Source organism: Coregonus lavaretus (genome assembly GCF_964263955.1).
Source record: "Coregonus lavaretus genome assembly, chromosome: 11".
Taxonomy (NCBI): Eukaryota; Metazoa; Chordata; class Actinopteri; order Salmoniformes; family Salmonidae; genus Coregonus; species Coregonus lavaretus.
In genome coordinates, this window is record NC_139998.1 from 60,946,504 (window position 1) to 60,966,047 (window position 19,544).

Here is a 19,544-nt window from a genome sequence, read left to right on the forward strand (position 1 = left end):
ACTATGTGATCACGCTCTCCGTAGCCGATGTGAGTAAGACTTTTAAGCAGGTCAACATTCACAATACCGCCCCAACAGATCCACAGATGATGCAATCTCTATTGCACTCCACACTGCCCTTTCCCACCTGGACAAGAGGTACACCTACGTGAGAATGCTATTCATTGACTACAGCTCAGCATTCAACACCATGGTAACCTCCAAGCTCATCATTAAGCTCGAGGCCCTGGGTCTGAACCCCGCCCCCCAGGTGGTGAATGTAGGAAACAACATCTCCACTTCGCTGATCCTCAACACTGGGGCCCCACAAGGGTGTGTGCTCAGCCCCCTCCTGTACTCCCTGTTCACCCATGACTGCGTGGCCAAGCACGCCTCCAACTCAATTATCAAGTTTGCAGACGACACAACAGTAGTAGGCTTGATTACCAACAATGACGAGACCGCCTACAGGGAGGAGGTGAGGGCTCTGGGAGTGTGGTGCCAGGAAAATAACCTCTCACTCAACGTCAACAAAACAAAGGAGATGATCGTGGACTTCAGGAAACAGCAGAGGGTGCACCCCCCTATCCACATCGACGGGACCGCAGTGGAGAAGGTGGAAAGCTTGAAGTTCCTTGGCGTACACATCACCGACAAACTGAAATGGTTCAGCCACGCAGACAGTGTGGTGAAGAAGGCGCAACTGAGCTTCTTCAACCTCAGGAGGCTGAAGAAATGTGGCTTATCACCTAAAACCCTCACAAACTTTTACAGATGCACAATTGAGAGCATCCTGTCGGGCTGTATCACCGCCTGGTACGGCAACTGCACCGCCTGCAACCGCAGGGCTCACCAGAGGGTGGTGCGGTCTGCCGAACGCATCACCGGGGGCAAACTACCCGCCCTCCAAGACACATACAGCACCCGATGTCACAGGAAGGCCAAAAAGATCATCAAGGACATCAACCACCCGAGCCACTGCCTGTTCACCCCGCTATCGTCCAGAAGGCGAGGTCAGTACAGGTGCATCAAAGCTGGGACCGAGAGACTGAAAAACAGCTTCTATCTCAAGGCCATCAGACTGTTAAATAGCCATCACTAGCACATTAGAGGCTGCTGCTGCCTATTGAACTCACTGGCCACTTTAAGAAATGGAACACTAGTCACTTTAATAATGTTTCCATATCTTGGACTACTCATCTCATATGTATATACTGCATTCTATTTTATAATATTCTACTGTATCTTAGTCCATACCGCTCTGACATCGCTCGTCCATATATGTATATATTCTTAAATCCCATTCCTTACTTTTTTGTGTGTACAGTGATCCCTCGCCACTTCGCGGTTCACTTATCGCGGATTCGCTATTTCGCGGATTTTCATAATGCATTTTTTTTTTTTTGGTGCATTGTGCTCTGCATTCTGATTCGCTAAAAACTCACTCCCGCTTCTTGTATCAAAACATGCTACGAATTGTGCTATCATTTTGTCGTCTCGTGCAGTTATGTGTACGTACATAAAACAGCTTGGCAAATTTACATTAAGTTGGCCAAATTATCTTGTAATTTCGAACATCTCCTAAACCCATAATGTCGACGAAACGGCCTGGACCGACAAAAGCACCTGCGGATGGGCCCAAACGGCGGAAGATGCTACCTATCTCAGATAAAGTTAAACTTCTGGACATGCTAAGGGAAGGTAAATGACAAAGCCACAAAGCGACGATGAAAGAGAAGAGGGAGAAGAGGACACGAGAGATGAGGAGGAAGGACTAACGCTTGGTCGCTTAGCAACCATGGTGCGAATGGCCACTGAACTTAAGCGAGTAGCTGAGGAATGGGACCCTTTGATGAGCCGTTCATTACAGTTCTCCAACGTAATCGATGGTGGCATGTCGGTGTACAAGGATCTTTTTGCAAAGAAGAAAAAAGAGCGACAACAGCTGCCTATCACTATGTTCTTCTCCCGAACAAACACACCTGCACCGCGGGCTTCAGAAGAAGAGAACACTGCAGAGCGCAGTCAGGATGCAGCGGCCCAGTCTGAAGAGCAGTGAAACGGCCTACACGTGAGTCACTGTATTTGTATACATGTAATAGTTGCTAATTGTAAAAAAAAAAAGTTTTCTATTTCGCGGATTTCACTTATCGCGGGTCATTTTCGGAACGTAACCCCCGCGATAAACGAGGGATTACTGTATTGGGTATGTGTTGTGAAATTGTTAGATATTACTGCACTGTCGGAGCTAGAAGCACAAGCATTTCACTACACCTGCAATAACATCTGCTAAACACGTGTATTTGACAAATAACATTTGATTTGATTTGATTTGAGATTGCAGTAACATTCATCTATAAATGGCAGTAACAATTATATTCTATAGATTGCAGTAACATGAATCTATAGATGGCAGTAACATGAATCTATAGATGACAGTAACATTAATCTATAGATGACAGTAACGTTAATCTATAGATGACAGTAACATGAATCTATAGATGACAGTAACATGAATCTATAGATGACAGTAACATGAATATATAGATGACAGTAACATGAATATATAGATGACAGTAACATTAATATATAGATGACAGTAACGTGAATCTATAGATGACAGTAACGTGAATCTATGGATGACAGTAACGTGAATCTATAGATGACAGTAACATGAATCTATAGATGACAGTAACATTAATCTATAGATGACAGTAACATGAATCTATAGATGACAGTAACATGAATCTATAGATGACAGTAACATGAATCTATAGATGACAGTTGCATTAATCTATGGATGACAGTAGTGTTAATCTATTGGTGGCAGTAACATAATTATATTCTATAGATGACAGTAACATTAATCTATAGATGACAGTAACATGAATCTATAGATGACAGTTGCATTAATCTATGGATGACAGTAACATGAATCTATAGATGACAGTAACATGAATCTATAGATGACAGTAACATTAATCTATAGATGACAGTAACATGAATCTATAGATGACAGTAACATGAATCTATAGATGACAGTAACATGAATCTATAGATGACAGTTGCATTAATCTATGGATGACAGTAGTGTTAATCTATTGGTGGCAGTAACATAATTATATTCTATAGATGACAGTAACATTAATCTATAGATGACAGTAACATGAATCTATAGATGACAGTTGCATTAATCTATGGATGACAGTAGTGTTAATCTATTGGTGGCAGTAACATAATTATATTCTATAGATGACAGTAACATTAATCTATAGATGACAGTAACATGAATCTATAGATGACAGTAACATGAATCTATAGATGACAGTTGCATTAATCTATGGATGACAGTAGTGTTAATCTATTGGTGGCAGAAACATAATTATATTCTATAGATGACAGTAACATGAATCTATAGATGACAGTAACATGAATCTATAGATGACAGTAACATGAATCTATAGATGACAGTAACATGAATATATAGATGACAGTAACATGAATATATAGATGACAGTAACATTAATATATAGATGACAGTAACGTGAATCTATAGATGACAGTAACGTGAATCTATGGATGACAGTAACATGAATCTATAGATGACAGTAACATTAATCTATAGATGACAGTAACATTAATCTATAGATGACAGTAACGTTAATCTATAGATGACAGTAACATGAATCTATAGATGACAGTAACATGAATCTATGGATGACAGTAACATTAATCTATAGATGACAGTGACATTAATCTATAGATGACAGTAATGTGAATCTATGGATGACAGTAACATTAATCTATAGATGACAGTAACATTAATCTATAGATGACAGTAACGTTAATCTATAGATGACAGTAACATGAATCTATAGATGACAGTAACATTAATCTATAGATGACAGTAACATTAATATATAGATGACAGTAACGTTAATCTATAGATGACAGTAACATTAATCTATAGATGACAGTAACATGAATATATAGATGACAGTAACATTAATCTATAGATGACAGTAACATGAATATATAGATGACAGTAACATGAATATATAGATGACAGTAACATGAATCTATAGATGACAGTAACATGAATCTATAGATGACAGTAACATGAATCTATAGATGACAGTAACATGAATCTATAGATGACAGTAACATGAATATATAGATGACAGTAACATGAATATATAGATGACAGTAACATGAATCTATAGAAGACAGTAACATGAATATATAGATTGCAGTAACATGAATCTATATTTTCCTGTTGATAGATAGATTGCAGTAACATGAATCTATATTTTCCTGTTGATAGATAGATTGCAGTAACATGAATCTATATTTTCCTGTTGATAGATAAATCGATACATCTCTGCTTGCTTCAGTGTGAGAAAAAGAGGAGAGGGCTTTGCTGCTTTGCTGCCGTCACTAATATATAAAGGTTTCTCACGTCTTGTGTCTCTGCTCTTTTCTGCAGGGGTTCAGTTCCACAGAGACGCTAGTGTGCGCTGCTCGCCAGTCCACTCTCAGTCCGTACTTCAGAGGAGGAGGAAGCTGAGGAGACGGAAGACTGTCATCGGGATTCCTAGAAGAGTTCAGCAGGACCTAGGTATGACTCATTTCAGCCCTAACCTTGAACCCTACCACCTCTCCTGTTTATAGACCTAGGTATGACTAATTTCAGCCCCAACCTTGAACCCTACCACCTCTCCTGTTTATAGACCTAGGTATGACTAATTTCAGCCCTAACCTTGAACCCTACCACCTCTCCTGTTTATAGACCTAGGTATGACTAATTTCAGCCCTAACCTTGAACCCTACCACCTCTCCTGTTTATAGACCTAGGTATGACTCATTTCAGCCCTAACCTTGAACCCTAACATTTTACATTTACATTTCAGTCATTAGCAGATGCTGTTTTCCAGAGCGACTTACAGTTAGTGCATTCGTCTTAAAATAGCTACATATCAACCACATATCAACCACATATCAACCACATATCAACCACATATCAACCACATATCACAGTCAGATAGTAAGTACATGTTTCCTCTAAATAGTTATCAGCAAAGTCGGGGGTGGGGAGGGAGGGGCTGCTGTGTCAAGTACAAGTGTTGGTTCAGGATCATTATAATTATTTATTTATTTTCGGGTGAGGAGGGGAATTATTTGAGATACTATTTGAAGAGGCGGGGTTTCAGGTGCTTTATGAAGATGGCCAGGGACTCTGCTGTCCTAGCGTCAGGGGGAAGCTGGTTCCACCATTGGGGTGCCAGGACAGAGAAGAGCTTGGACTGGGCTGAGTGGGAGCTGCCCTCTCATAGGGGTGGGAGGGCCGAAAGACCAGAGGTGGCAGAACGGAGTGCTCTGGTTGGGGTGTAGGGTTGGAGCATAGCCTGGAGATAGGGGCTCGGGTTGGGGTGGAGGGTTGGAGGGCTGAGAGACCAGAGGTGGCAGAACGGAGTGCTCTGGTTGGGGTGTAGGGTTGGAGCATAGCCTGGAGATAGGGGCTCGGGTTGGGGTGGAGGGTTGGAGGGCTGAGAGACCAGAGGTGGCAGAACGGAGTGCTCTGGTTGGAGTGTAGGGTTTGAGCATAGCCTGAAGATAGGGGCTCTGGTTGGGGTGTAGGGTTTGAGCATAGCCTGAAGATAGGGGCTCTGGTTGGAGTGTAGGGTTTGAGCATAGCCTGAAGATAGGGGCTCTGGTTGGGGTGTAGGGTTTGAGCATAGCCTGAAGATAGGGGCTCTGGTTGGGGTGTAGGGTTTGAGCATAGCCTGAAGATAGGGGCTCTGGTTGGGGTGTAGGGTTGGAGCATAGCCTGAAGGTAGGGAGGGGCAGTTCCTCTTGCTGCTCCATAGGTAAGCACCATGGTCTAATAGTGGATGAGAGCTTCAACTGGAAGCCAGTGGAGTGGGCGGAGGAGCGGGGTGACATGAGAGAACTTGGGAAGGTTGAACACCAGGCAGGCTGCAGCGTTCTGGATAAGTTACAGGGGTTTGATGGCACAAGCGGGGAGCCCAGCCAACAGAGAGTTGCAGCAGTCAAGATGGGAGAGGACAAGTGCTTGGATTAGGACCTGTGCCGCATCCTGTGTGAGGTAGGGTCGTACTCTACAGATGTTGTAGATCATGAACCTGCAGGAGAGAGTCACTGCTTTGATGTTTGCAGAGATCGACAGGGTGTTGTCCAGGGTCACGCCAAGGTTCTTTGAACCCTGGGAGGGCGACACTGTGGAGTTGTCAACCGTGATGAAGAGGTCTTTAAGTGGGCAGGCCTTCCCGGGGAGGAAGAGCAGTTCCGTCTTGATGAGGTTGAGGTGGTGGGCCGACATCCAAGTTGAGATATCTACCAGGCACGCAGAGATGCGTGTCGCCACCTGGGTGTCAGAAGGGGGGAAGGAGAAAAGTAGTTGAGTGTCATCCGCATAGCGATGATAGGAGAGACCAGGTGAGGATATGACAGAGCCGAGTGACTTGGTGTATAGAGAGAAGAGGAGAGGGCCTAGAACCGAGCCCTGGGGGACACCAGTAGTGAGAGTACGTGGTGCAGACACAGATCCTCTCCACGTCACCTGGTAGGAGCGGCCTGCCAGGATAGGATGCAATCCAAGAGTGTGCAGAGCCTGAGACACCCAGCCCTGAGAGGGTGGAGAGGAGGATCAGCCATGAGAGGGTGGAGAGGAGGATCAGCCCTGAGAGGGTGGAGAGGAGGATCAGCCCTGAGAGGGTGGAGAGGAGGATCAGCCCTGAGAGGGTGGAGAGGAGGATCAGCCCTGAGAGGGTGGAGAGGAGGATCAGCCCTGAGAGGGTGGAGAGGAGGATCAGCCATGAGAGGATGGAGAGGAGGATCAGCCCTGAGAGGGTGGAGAGGAGGATCAGCCCTGAGAGGGTGGAGAGGAGGATCAGCCCTGAGAGGGTGGAGAGGAGGATCAGCCCTGAGAGGGTGGAGAGGAGGATCAGCCCTGAGAGGGTGGAGAGGAGGATCAGCCCTGAGAGGGTGGAGAGGAGGATCAGCCCTGAGAGGGTGGAGAGGAGGATCAGCCCTGAGAGGGTGGAGAGGAGGATCAGCCATGAGAGGGTGGAGAGGAGGATCAGCCCTGAGAGGGTGGAGAGGAGGATCAGCCCTGAGAGGATGGAGAGGAGGATCAGCCCTGAGAGGGTGGAGAGGAGGATCAGCCCTGAGAGGGTGGAGAGGAGGATCTGATGGTTCAGGGTGTAGAAGGCAGCGGATAGATGTAGGAGGATGAGAACAGAGGAGAGAGAGTCAGCTTTGGCAGTGCGGAGAACCTCCGTGACACAGAGAAGAGCAGTCTCGGTTGAGTGACTCGTCTTGAACCCTGACTGGTTAGGGTCAAGAAGATGGTCCTCTGTAGCTCAACTGGTAGAGCACGGCGCTTGTAACGCCAAGGTAGTGGGTTCGATCCCCGGGACCACCCATACACAAAAATGTATGCACGCATGACTGTAAGTCGCTTTGGGTAAAAGCGTCTGCTAAATGGCATATTATTATATTATTAAGATCATTCTAAGAGGAATAACAAGAAAGTTGATCAGAGACAGCACACTCAAGTGATTTGGAAAGAAAATAACACCTCTTCTGTTTATAGACCTAGGTGCAGTATGTTTAACCCTAACCCTGTTTATAGACCTAGGTGCAGTATGTTTAACCCTAACCCTGTTTATAGACCTAGGTGCAGTATGTTTAACCCTAACCCTGTTTATAGACCTAGGTGCAGTATGTTTAACCCTAACCCTGTTTATAGACCTAGGTGCAGTATGTTTAACCCTAACCCTGTTTATAGACCTAGGTGCAGTATGTTTAACCCTAACCCTGTTTATAGACCTAGGTACACTACCGGTCAAACGTTTTAGAACACCTACTCATTCAAGGGTTTTTCTTAATTTTTACTATTTTCTACATTGTAGAATAATAGTGAAGACTTCAAAACTATGACATAACACATATGGAATCATGTAGTAACCAAAAAAGTGTTTATCAAATCAAAATATATTTTATATTTGAGATTCTTCAAATATCCACCCTTTGCCTTGATGACAGCTTTGCACACCCTTGGCATTCTCTCAACCAGCTTCATGAGGTAGTCACCTGGAATGCATTTCAATTAACAGGTGTGCCTTCTTAAAAGTTAATTTGTGGAATGTGTTTGAGCCAATCAGTTGTGTTGTGACAAGGTAGGGGGAGTATACAGAAGATAGCCCTATTTGGTAAAAGACCAAGTATTTTAAACAATGAATAAACCGCAACATATCAGCTAAAGCGATTGAATTCACAAATGCATTTGACTGTTTGTAATATTGACTGTACTAGAGACTTTAAAACCTTTTTTGTTAGAACAGACTATATGGGATTGATTATAATTTGTTTGTAAATTATTATAGTATTTGATGTGCTGTTTATACTGTTAGAAGTTTAGCTTGATTAAATAGATTAATATTATGGGGTTTCTATTGCAAGACAAACGAAAATGTATTTTACAGTAGCCCATGTAGGCCTCAGGGTTTCCGTTAGGAACATATGGCGCTGTACAACGTGACCAGTCGGGAGTAGGACTAGGTTACTAAGTGACCGGTCAGGAGTAGGACTAGGTTACTAAGTGACCGGTCAGGACTAGGTTACTAAGTGACCGGTCAGGAGTAGGACTAGGTTACTAAGTGACCGGTCAGGAGTAGGACTAGGTTACTAAGTGACCGGTCGGGAGTAGGACTAGGTTACTAAGTGACCGGTCAGGAGTAGGACTAGGTTACTAAGTGACCGGTCAGGACTAGGACTAGGTTACTAAGTGACCGGTCGGGAGTAGGACTAGGTTACTAAGTGACTGGTCGGGAGTAGGACTAGGTTACTAAGTGACCGGTCGGGAGTAGGACTAGGTTACTAAGTGACCAGTCGGGAGTAGGACTAGGTTACTAAGTGACCGGTAGGGAGTAGGACTAGGTTACTAAGTGACCAGTCAGGAGTAGGACTAGGTTACTAAGTGACCGGTCAGGAGTAGGACTAGGTTACTAAGTGACCGGTCAGGAGTAGGACTAGGTTACTAAGTGACCAGTCGGGAGTAGGACTAGGTTACTAAGTGACCAGTCGGGAGTAGGACTAGGTTACTAAGTGACCGGTCAGGACTAGGTTACTAAGTGACCGGTCAGGAGTAGGACTAGGTTACTAAGTGACCAGTCGGGAGTAGGACTAGGTTACTAAGTGACCAGTCGGGAGTAGGACTAGGTTACTAAGTGACCGGTCAGGACTAGGTTACTAAGTGACCGGTCAGGAGTAGGACTAGGTTACTAAGTGACCGGTCAGGAGTAGGACTAGGTTACTAAGTGACCAGTCGGGAGTAGGACTAGGTTACTAAGTGACCAGTCGGGAGTAGGACTAGGTTACTAAGTGACCGGTCAGGACTAGGTTACTAAGTGACCGGTCAGGAGTAGGACTAGGTTACTAAGTGACCGGTCAGGACTAGGTTACTAAGTGACCGGTCAGGAGTAGGACTAGGTTACTAAGTGACCGGTCAGGAGTAGGACTAGGTTACTAAGTGACCGGTCAGGAGTAGGACTAGGTTACTAAGTGACCAGTCGGGAGTAGGACTAGGTTACTAAGTGACCAGTCGGGAGTAGGACTAGGTTACTAAGTGACCGGTCAGGACTAGGTTACTAAGTGACCGGTCAGGAGTAGGACTAGGTTACTAAGTGACCAGTCGGGAGTAGGACTAGGTTACTAAGTGACCAGTCGGGAGTAGGACTAGGTTACTAAGTGACCGGTCAGGACTAGGTTACTAAGTGACCGGTCAGGAGTAGGACTAGGTTACTAAGTGACCGGTCAGGAGTAGGACTAGGTTACTAAGTGACCAGTCGGGAGTAGGACTAGGTTACTAAGTGACCAGTCGGGAGTAGGACTAGGTTACTAAGTGACCGGTCAGGACTAGGTTACTAAGTGACCGGTCAGGAGTAGGACTAGGTTACTAAGTGACCGGTCAGGACTAGGTTACTAAGTGACCGGTCAGGAGTAGGACTAGGTTACTAAGTGACCGGTCAGGAGTAGGACTAGGTTACTAAGTGACCAGTCGGGAGTAGGACTAGGTTACTAAGTGACCAGTCAGGAGTAGGACTAGGTTACTAAGTGACCGGTCAGGAGTAGGACTAGGTTACTAAGTGACCAGTCGGGAGTAGGACTAGGTTACTAAGTGACCGGTCAGGAGTAGGACTAGGTTACTAAGTGACCGGTCGGGAGTAGGACTAGGTTACTAAGTGACTGGTCAGGAGTAGGACTAGGTTACTAAGTGACCGGTCGGGAGTAGGACTAGGTTACTAAGTGACCGGTCAGGAGTAGGACTAGGTTACTAAGTGACCGGTCAGGAGTAGGACTAGGTTACTAAGTGACCAGTCGGGAGTAGGACTAGGTTACTAAGTGACCAGTCGGGAGTAGGACTAGGTTACTAAGTGACCAGTCAGGAGTAGGACTAGGTTACTAAGTGACCGGTCGGGAGTAGGACTAGGTTACTAAGTGACTGGTCAGGAGTAGGACTAGGTTACTAAGTGACCGGTCGGGAGTAGGACTAGGTTACTAAGTGACCGGTCAGGAGTAGGACTAGGTTACTAAGTGACCGGTCGGGAGTAGGACTAGGTTACTAAGTGACCGGTCAGGAGTAGGACTAGGTTACTAAGTGACCAGTAGGGAGTAGGACTAGGTTACTAAGTGACCGGTCGGGAGTAGGACTAGGTTACTAAGTGACCGGTCAGGAGTAGGACTAGGTTACTAAGTGACCAGTAGGGAGTAGGACTAGGTTACTAAGTGACCGGTCGGGAGTAGGACTAGGTTACTAAGTGACCGGTCGGGAGTAGGACTAGGTTACTAAGTGACCGGTCAGGAGTAGGACTAGGTTACTAAGTGACCGGTCGGGAGTAGGACTAGGTTACTAAGTGACCGGTCGGGAGTAGGACTAGGTTACTAAGTGACCGGTCAGGAGTAGGACTAGGTTACTAAGTGACCGGTCAGGAGTAGGACTAGGTTACTAAGTGACCAGTCGGGAGTAGGACTAGGTTACTAAGTGACCAGTCGGGAGTAGGACTAGGTTACTAAGTGACCAGTCAGGAGTAGGACTAGGTTACTAAGTGACCGGTCGGGAGTAGGACTAGGTTACTAAGTGACCAGTCGGGAGTAGGACTAGGTTACTAAGTGACCGGTCAGGAATAGGACTAGGTTACTAAGTGACCAGTCAGGAGTAGGACTAGGTTACTAAGTGACCGGTCAGGAGTAGGACTAGGTTACTAAGTGACCGGTCAGGAGTAGGACTAGGTTACTAAGTGACCGGTCAGGAGTAGGACTAGGTTACTAAGTGACCGGTCAGGACTAGGTTACTAAGTGACCAGTCAGGAGTAGGACTAGGTTACTAAGTGACCGGTCAGGACTAGGTTACTAAGTGACCGGTCAGGACTAGGTTACTAAGTGACCGGTCAGGAGTAGGACTAGGTTACTAAGTGACCAGTCGGGAGTAGGACTAGGTTACTAAGTGACCGGTCAGGACTAGGTTACTAAGTGACCGGTCAGGAGTAGGACTAGGTTACTAAGTGACCGGTCAGGAGTAGGACTAGGTTACTAAGTGACCAGTCGGGAGTAGGACTAGGTTACTAAGTGACCGGTCAGGAGTAGGACTAGGTTACTAAGTGACCAGTCGGGAGTAGGACTAGGTTACTAAGTGACCGGTCAGGAGTAGGACTAGGTTACTAAGTGACCGGTCAGGAGTAGGACTAGGTTACTAAGTGACCGGTCAGGACTAGGTTACTAAGTGACCAGTCGGGAGTAGGACTAGGTTACTAAGTGACCAGTCGGGAGTAGGACTAGGTTACTAAGTGACCGGTCAGGACTAGGTTACTAAGTGACCAGTCGGGAGTAGGACTAGGTTACTAAGTGACCAGTCGGGAGTAGGACTAGGTTACTAAGTGACCAGTCGGGAGTAGGACTAGGTTACTAAGTGACCAGTCGGGAGTAGGACTAGGTTACTAAGTGACCAGTCGGGAGTAGGACTAGGTTACTAAGTGACCGGTCAGGACTAGGTTACTAAGTGACCGGTCAGGAGTAGGACTAGGTTACTAAGTGACCAGTCGGGAGTAGGACTAGGTTACTAAGTGACCAGTCGGGAGTAGGACTAGGTTACTAAGTGACCGGTCAGGACTAGGTTACTAAGTGACCGGTCAGGAGTAGGACTAGGTTACTAAGTGACCGGTCAGGAGTAGGACTAGGTTACTAAGTGACCAGTCGGGAGTAGGACTAGGTTACTAAGTGATCAGTCGGGAGTAGGACTAGGTTACTAAGTGACCGGTCAGGACTAGGTTACTAAGTGACCGGTCGGGAGTAGGACTAGGTTACTAAGTGACCAGTCAGGAGTAGGACTAGGTTACTAAGTGACCGGTCAGGAGTAGGACTAGGTTACTAAGTGACCAGTCGGGAGTAGGACTAGGTTACTAAGTGACCGGTCAGGAGTAGGACTAGGTTACTAAGTGACCGGTCGGGAGTAGGACTAGGTTACTAAGTGACTGGTCAGGAGTAGGACTAGGTTACTAAGTGACCGGTCGGGAGTAGGACTAGGTTACTAAGTGACCGGTCAGGAGTAGGACTAGGTTACTAAGTGACCGGTCAGGAGTAGGACTAGGTTACTAAGTGACCAGTCGGGAGTAGGACTAGGTTACTAAGTGACCAGTCGGGAGTAGGACTAGGTTACTAAGTGACCAGTCAGGAGTAGGACTAGGTTACTAAGTGACCGGTCGGGAGTAGGACTAGGTTACTAAGTGACTGGTCAGGAGTAGGACTAGGTTACTAAGTGACCGGTCGGGAGTAGGACTAGGTTACTAAGTGACCGGTCAGGAGTAGGACTAGGTTACTAAGTGACCGGTCGGGAGTAGGACTAGGTTACTAAGTGACCGGTCAGGAGTAGGACTAGGTTACTAAGTGACCAGTAGGGAGTAGGACTAGGTTACTAAGTGACCGGTCGGGAGTAGGACTAGGTTACTAAGTGACCGGTCGGGAGTAGGACTAGGTTACTAAGTGACCGGTCAGGAGTAGGACTAGGTTACTAAGTGACCAGTAGGGAGTAGGACTAGGTTACTAAGTGACCGGTCGGGAGTAGGACTAGGTTACTAAGTGACCGGTCAGGAGTAGGACTAGGTTACTAAGTGACCGGTCAGGAGTAGGACTAGGTTACTAAGTGACCAGTCGGGAGTAGGACTAGGTTACTAAGTGACCAGTCGGGAGTAGGACTAGGTTACTAAGTGACCAGTCAGGAGTAGGACTAGGTTACTAAGTGACCGGTCGGGAGTAGGACTAGGTTACTAAGTGACCAGTCGGGAGTAGGACTAGGTTACTAAGTGACCGGTCAGGAATAGGACTAGGTTACTAAGTGACCAGTCAGGAGTAGGACTAGGTTACTAAGTGACCGGTCAGGAGTAGGACTAGGTTACTAAGTGACCGGTCAGGAGTAGGACTAGGTTACTAAGTGACCGGTCAGGAGTAGGACTAGGTTACTAAGTGACCGGTCAGGACTAGGTTACTAAGTGACCAGTCAGGAGTAGGACTAGGTTACTAAGTGACCGGTCAGGACTAGGTTACTAAGTGACCGGTCAGGACTAGGTTACTAAGTGACCGGTCAGGAGTAGGACTAGGTTACTAAGTGACCAGTCGGGAGTAGGACTAGGTTACTAAGTGACCGGTCAGGACTAGGTTACTAAGTGACCGGTCAGGAGTAGGACTACGTTACTAAGTGACCGGTCAGGAGTAGGACTAGGTTACTAAGTGACCAGTCGGGAGTAGGACTAGGTTACTAAGTGACCGGTCAGGAGTAGGACTAGGTTACTAAGTGACCAGTCGGGAGTAGGACTAGGTTACTAAGTGACCGGTCAGGAGTAGGACTAGGTTACTAAGTGACCGGTCAGGAGTAGGACTAGGTTACTAAGTGACCGGTCAGGACTAGGTTACTAAGTGACCAGTCGGGAGTAGGACTAGGTTACTAAGTGACCAGTCGGGAGTAGGACTAGGTTACTAAGTGACCGGTCAGGACTAGGTTACTAAGTGACCAGTCGGGAGTAGGACTAGGTTACTAAGTGACCAGTCGGGAGTAGGACTAGGTTACTAAGTGACCAGTCGGGAGTAGGACTAGGTTACTAAGTGACCAGTCGGGAGTAGGACTAGGTTACTAAGTGACCAGTCGGGAGTAGGACTAGGTTACTAAGTGACCGGTCAGGACTAGGTTACTAAGTGACCGGTCAGGAGTAGGACTAGGTTACTAAGTGACCAGTCGGGAGTAGGACTAGGTTACTAAGTGACCAGTCGGGAGTAGGACTAGGTTACTAAGTGACCGGTCAGGACTAGGTTACTAAGTGACCGGTCAGGAGTAGGACTAGGTTACTAAGTGACCGGTCAGGAGTAGGACTAGGTTACTAAGTGACCAGTCGGGAGTAGGACTAGGTTACTAAGTGACCAGTCGGGAGTAGGACTAGGTTACTAAGTGACCGGTCAAGACTAGGTTACTAAGTGACCGGTCAGGATTAGGACTAGGTTACTAAGTGACCGGTCAGGACTAGGTTACTAAGTGACCGGTCAGGAGTAGGACTAGGTTACTAAGTGACCGGTCAGGAGTAGGACTAGGTTACTAAGTGACCGGTCCGGAGTAGGACTAGGTTACTAAGTGACCGGTCAGGAGTAGGACTAGGTTACTAAGTGACCGGTCGGGAGTAGGACTAGGTTACTAAGTGACCGGTCAGGAGTAGGACTAGGTTACTAAGTGACCGGTCAGGAGTAGGACTAGGTTACTAAGTGACCAGTCAGGAGTAGGACTAGGTTACTAAGTGACCAGTCAGGAGTAGGACTAGGTTACTAAGTGACCGGTCGGGAGTAGGACTAGGTTACTAAGTGACCAATCAGGAGTAGGACTAGGTTACTAAGTGACTGGTCAGGAGTAGGACTAGGTTACTAAGTGACCGGTCAGGACTAGGTTACTAAGTGACCAGTTGGGAGTAGGACTAGGTTACTAAGTGACCGGTCGGGAGTAGGACTAGGTTACTAAGTGACCAGTCAGGAGTAGGACTAGGTTACTAAGTGACCAGTCAGGAGTAGGACTAGGTTACTAAGTGACCGGTCAGGAGTAGGACTAGGTTACTAAGTGACCTGTCAGGAGTAGGACTAGGTTACTAAGTGACCGGTCGGGAGTAGGACTAGGTTACTAAGTGACCAGGAGTAGGACTAGGTTACTAAGTGACCAGTCGGGAGTAGGACTAGGTTACTAAGTGACCGGTCAGGAGTAGGACTAGGTTACTAAGTGACCAGTCAGGAGTAGGACTAGGTTACTAAGTGACCGGTCAGGAGTAGGACTAGGTTACTAAGTGACCGGTCAGGAGTAGGACTAGGTTACTAAGTGACCGGTCGGGAGTAGGACTAGGTTACTAAGTGACCGGTCAGGAGTAGGACTAGGTTACTAAGTGACCGGTCGGGAGTAGGACTAGGTTACTAAGTGACCGGTCAGGAGTAGGACTAGGTTACTAAGTGACTGGTCAGGACTAGGTTACTAAGTGACCAGTCGGGAGTAGGACTAGGTTACTAAGTGACCAGTCGGGAGTAGGACTAGGTTACTAAGTGACCAGTCGGGAGTAGGACTAGGTTACTAAGTGACCAGTCGGGAGTAGGACTAGGTTACTAAGTGACCGGTCGGGAGTAGGACTAGGTTACTAAGTGACCGGTCAGGAGTAGGACTAGGTTAAAAAGTGACCGGTCAGGAGTAGGACTAGGTTACTAAGTGACCGGTCAGGAGTAGGACTAGGTTACTAAGTGACCGGTCAGGAGTAGGACTAGGTTACTAAGTGACCAGTCGGGAGTAGGACTAGGTTACTAAGTGACCAGTCGGGAGTAGGACTAGGTTACTAAGTGACCGGTCGGGAGTAGGACTAGGTTACTAAGTGACCGGTCAGGAGTAGGACTAGGTTACTAAGTGACCGGTCAGGAGTAGGACTAGGTTACTAAGTGACCGGTCGGGAGTAGGACTAGGTTACTAAGTGACCGGTCGGGAGTAGGACTAGGTTACTAAGTGACCAGTCAGGAGTAGGACTAGGTTACTAAGTGACCGGTCAGGAGTGGGACTAGGTTACTAAGTGACCGGTCAGGAGTAGGACTAGGTTACTAAGTGACCGGTCGGGAGTAGGACTAGGTTACTAAGTGACCGGTCGGGAGTAGGACTAGGTTACTAAGTGACCGGTCAGGAGTAGGACTAGGTTACTAAGTGACCGGTCAGGAGTAGGACTAGGTTACTAAGTGACCGGTCAGGAGTAGGACTAGGTTACTAAGTGACCGGTCAGGAGTAGGACTAGGTTACTAAGTGACCAGTCAGGAGTAGGACTAGGTTACTAAGTGACCAGTCAGGAGTAGGACTAGGTTACTAAGTGACCGGTCGGGAGTAGGACTAGGTTACTAAGTGACCAGTCGGGAGTAGGACTAGGTTACTAAGTGACCAGTCAGGAGTAGGACTAGGTTACTAAGTGACCAGTCAGGAGTAGGACTAGGTTACTAAGTGACCAGTCGGGAGTAGGACTAGGTTACTAAGTGACCGGTCAGGAGTAGGACTAGGTTACTAAGTGACCAGTCGGGAGTAGGACTAGGTTACTAAGTGACCAGTCAGGAGTAGGACTAGGTTACTAAGTGACCAGTCAGGAGTAGGACTAGGTTACTAAGTGACCAGTCGGGAGTAGGACTAGGTTACTAAGTGACCGGTCGAGAGTAGGACTAGGTTACTAAGTGACCGGTCAGGAGTAGGACTAGGTTACTAAGTGACCGGTCAGGAGTAGGACTAGGTTACTAAGTGACCGGTCGGGAGTAGGACTAGGTTACTAAGTGACCGGTCGGGAGTAGGACTAGGTTACTAAGTGACCGGTCAGGAGTAGGACTAGGTTACTAAGTGACCAGTCGGGAGTAGGACTAGGTTACTAAGTGACCGGTCAGGAGTAGGACTAGGTTACTAAGTGACCAGTCGGGAGTAGGACTAGGTTACTAAGTGACCGGTCAGGAGTAGGACTAGGTTACTAAGTGACCGGTCAGGAGTAGGACTAGGTTACTAAGTGACCGGTCAGGAGTAGGACTAGGTTACTAAGTGACCAGTCGGGAGTAAGACTAAGTTACTAAGTGACCGGTCAGGAGTAGGACTAGGTTACTAAGTGACCGGTCAGGAGTAGGACTAGGTTACTAAGTGACCAGTTGGGAGTAGGACTAGGTTACTAAGTGACCAGTCGGGAGTAGGACTAGGTTACTAAGTGACCGGTCAGGACTAGGTTACTAAGTGACCGGTCAGGAGTAGGACTAGGTTACTAAGTGACCGGTCAGGACTAGGTTACTAAGTGACCGGTCAGGAGTAGGACTAGGTTACTAAGTGACCGGTCAGGAGTAGGACTAGGTTACTAAGTGACCAGTCGGGAGTAGGACTAGGTTACTAAGTGACCGGTCAGGAGTAGGACTAGGTTACTAAGTGACCAGTCGGGAGTAGGACTAGGTTACTAAGTGACCAGTCGGGAGTAGGACTAGGTTACTAAGTGACCGGTCAGGACTAGGTTACTAAGTGACCAGTCGGGAGTAGGACTAGGTTACTAAGTGACCAGTCGGGAGTAGGACTAGGTTACTAAGTGACCAGTCGGGAGTAGGACTAGGTTACTAAGTGACTAGTCGGGAGTAGGACTAGGTTACTAAGTGACCGGTCAGGAGTAGGACTAGGTTACTAAGTGACCGGTCAGGAGTAGGACTAGGTTACTAAGTGACCAGTCGGGAGTAGGACTAGGTTATTAAGTGACTGGTCGGGAGTAGGACTAGGTTACTAAGTGACCGGTCGGGAGTAGGACTAGGTTACTAAGTGACTGGTCGGGAGTAGGACTAGGTTACTAAGTGACCAGTCGGGAGTAGGACTAGGTTACTAAGTGACCAGTCGGGAGTAGGACTAGGTTACTAAGTGACCAGTCAGGAGTAGGACTAGGTTACTAAGTGACCGGTCAGGAGTAGGACTAGGTTACTAAGTGACCGGTCAGGAGTAGGACTAGGTTACTAAGTGACCGGTCAGGAGTAGGACTAGGTTACTAAGTGACCAGTCGGGAGTAGGACTAGGTTACTAAGTGACCGGTAGGGAGTAGGACTAGGTTACTAAGTGACCAGTCGGGAGTAGGACTAGGTTACTAAGTGACCGGTAGGGAGTAGGACTAGGTTACTAAGTGACCAGTCGGGAGTAGGACTAGGTTACTAAGTGACCGGTCGGGAGTAGGACTAGGTTACTAAGTGACCGGTCAGGAGTAGGACTAGGTTACTAAGTGACCAGTCGGGAGTAGGACTAGGTTACTAAGTGACCAGTCGGGAGTAGGACTAGGTTACTAAGTGACCGGTCAGGAGTAGGACTAGGTTACTAAGTGACTGGTCGGGAGTAGGACTAGGTTACTAAGTGACCAGTCAGGACTAGGTTACTAAGTGACCGGTCAGGAGTAGGACTAGGTTACTAAGTGACCGGTCAGGACTAGGTTACTAAGTGACCGGTCAGGAGTAGGACTAGGTTACTAAGTGACCGGTCAGGACTAGGTTACTAAGTGACCGGTCGGGAGTAGGACTAGGTTACTAAGTGACCGGTCAGGAGTAGGACTAGGTTACTAAGTGACTGGTCGGGAGTAGGACTAGGTTACTAAGTGACCAGTCAGTACTATGTTACTAAGTGACCAGTCAGGAGTAGGACTAGGTTACTAAGTGACCGGTCAGGACTAGGTTACTAAGTGACCGGTCGGGAGTAGGACTAGGTTACTAAGTGACCGGTCAGGAGTAGGACTAGGTTACTAAGTGACCAGTCGGGAGTAGGACTAGGTTACTAAGTGACCGGTCAGGAGTAGGACTAGGTTACTAAGTGACCGGTCAGGAGTAGGACTAGGTTACTAAGTGACCAGTCGGGAGTAGGACTAGGTTACTAAGTGACCAGTCGGGAGTAGGACTAGGTTACTAAGTGACCAGTCAGGAGTAGGACTAGGTTACTAAGTGACCGGTCAGGAGTAGGACTAGGTTACTAAGTGACCGGTCAGGACTAGGTTACTAAGTGACCGGTCAGGAGTAGGACTAGGTTACTAAGTGACCAGTCAGGAGTAGGACTAGGTTACTAAGTGACCAGTCGGAAGTAGGACTAGGTTACTAAGTGACCAGTCGGGAGTAGGACTAGGTTACTAAGTGACCGGTCAGGAGTAGGACTAGGTTACTAAGTGACCGGTCAGGAGTAGGACTAGGTTACTAAGTGACCGGTCAGGAGTAGGACTAGGTTACTAAGTGACCGGTCAGGAGTAGGACTAGGTTACTAAGTGACCGGTCAGGAGTAGGACTAGGTTACTAAGTGACCGGTCAGGAGTAGGACTAGGTTACTAAGTGACCGGTCAGGAGTAGGACTAGGTTACTAAGTGACCAGTCAGGAGTAGGACTAGGTTACTAAGTGACCAGTCAGGAGTAGGACTAGGTTACTAAGTGACCGGTCAGGAGTAGGACTAGGTTACTAAGTGACCAGTCAG

The 19,544-nt window shown here is 47.3% G+C and overlaps 1 protein-coding gene across 1 annotated transcript in view; it reads left to right on the forward strand.

Moving 5' to 3' along the window:
• Positions 1-19,544, forward strand: part of LOC311137617 (actin remodeling regulator NHS-like) — a gene marked incomplete at both ends in the record, with an annotated part of 198,350 nt that overhangs the window by 130,306 nt on the left and 48,500 nt on the right. The window contains one exon of the mRNA XM_084172119.1: positions 4,466-4,597. Within this exon, the coding sequence (XP_084028245.1) occupies positions 4,466-4,597 (132 nt within the window). The remainder of the gene's footprint in view (positions 1-4,465; positions 4,598-19,544) is intronic.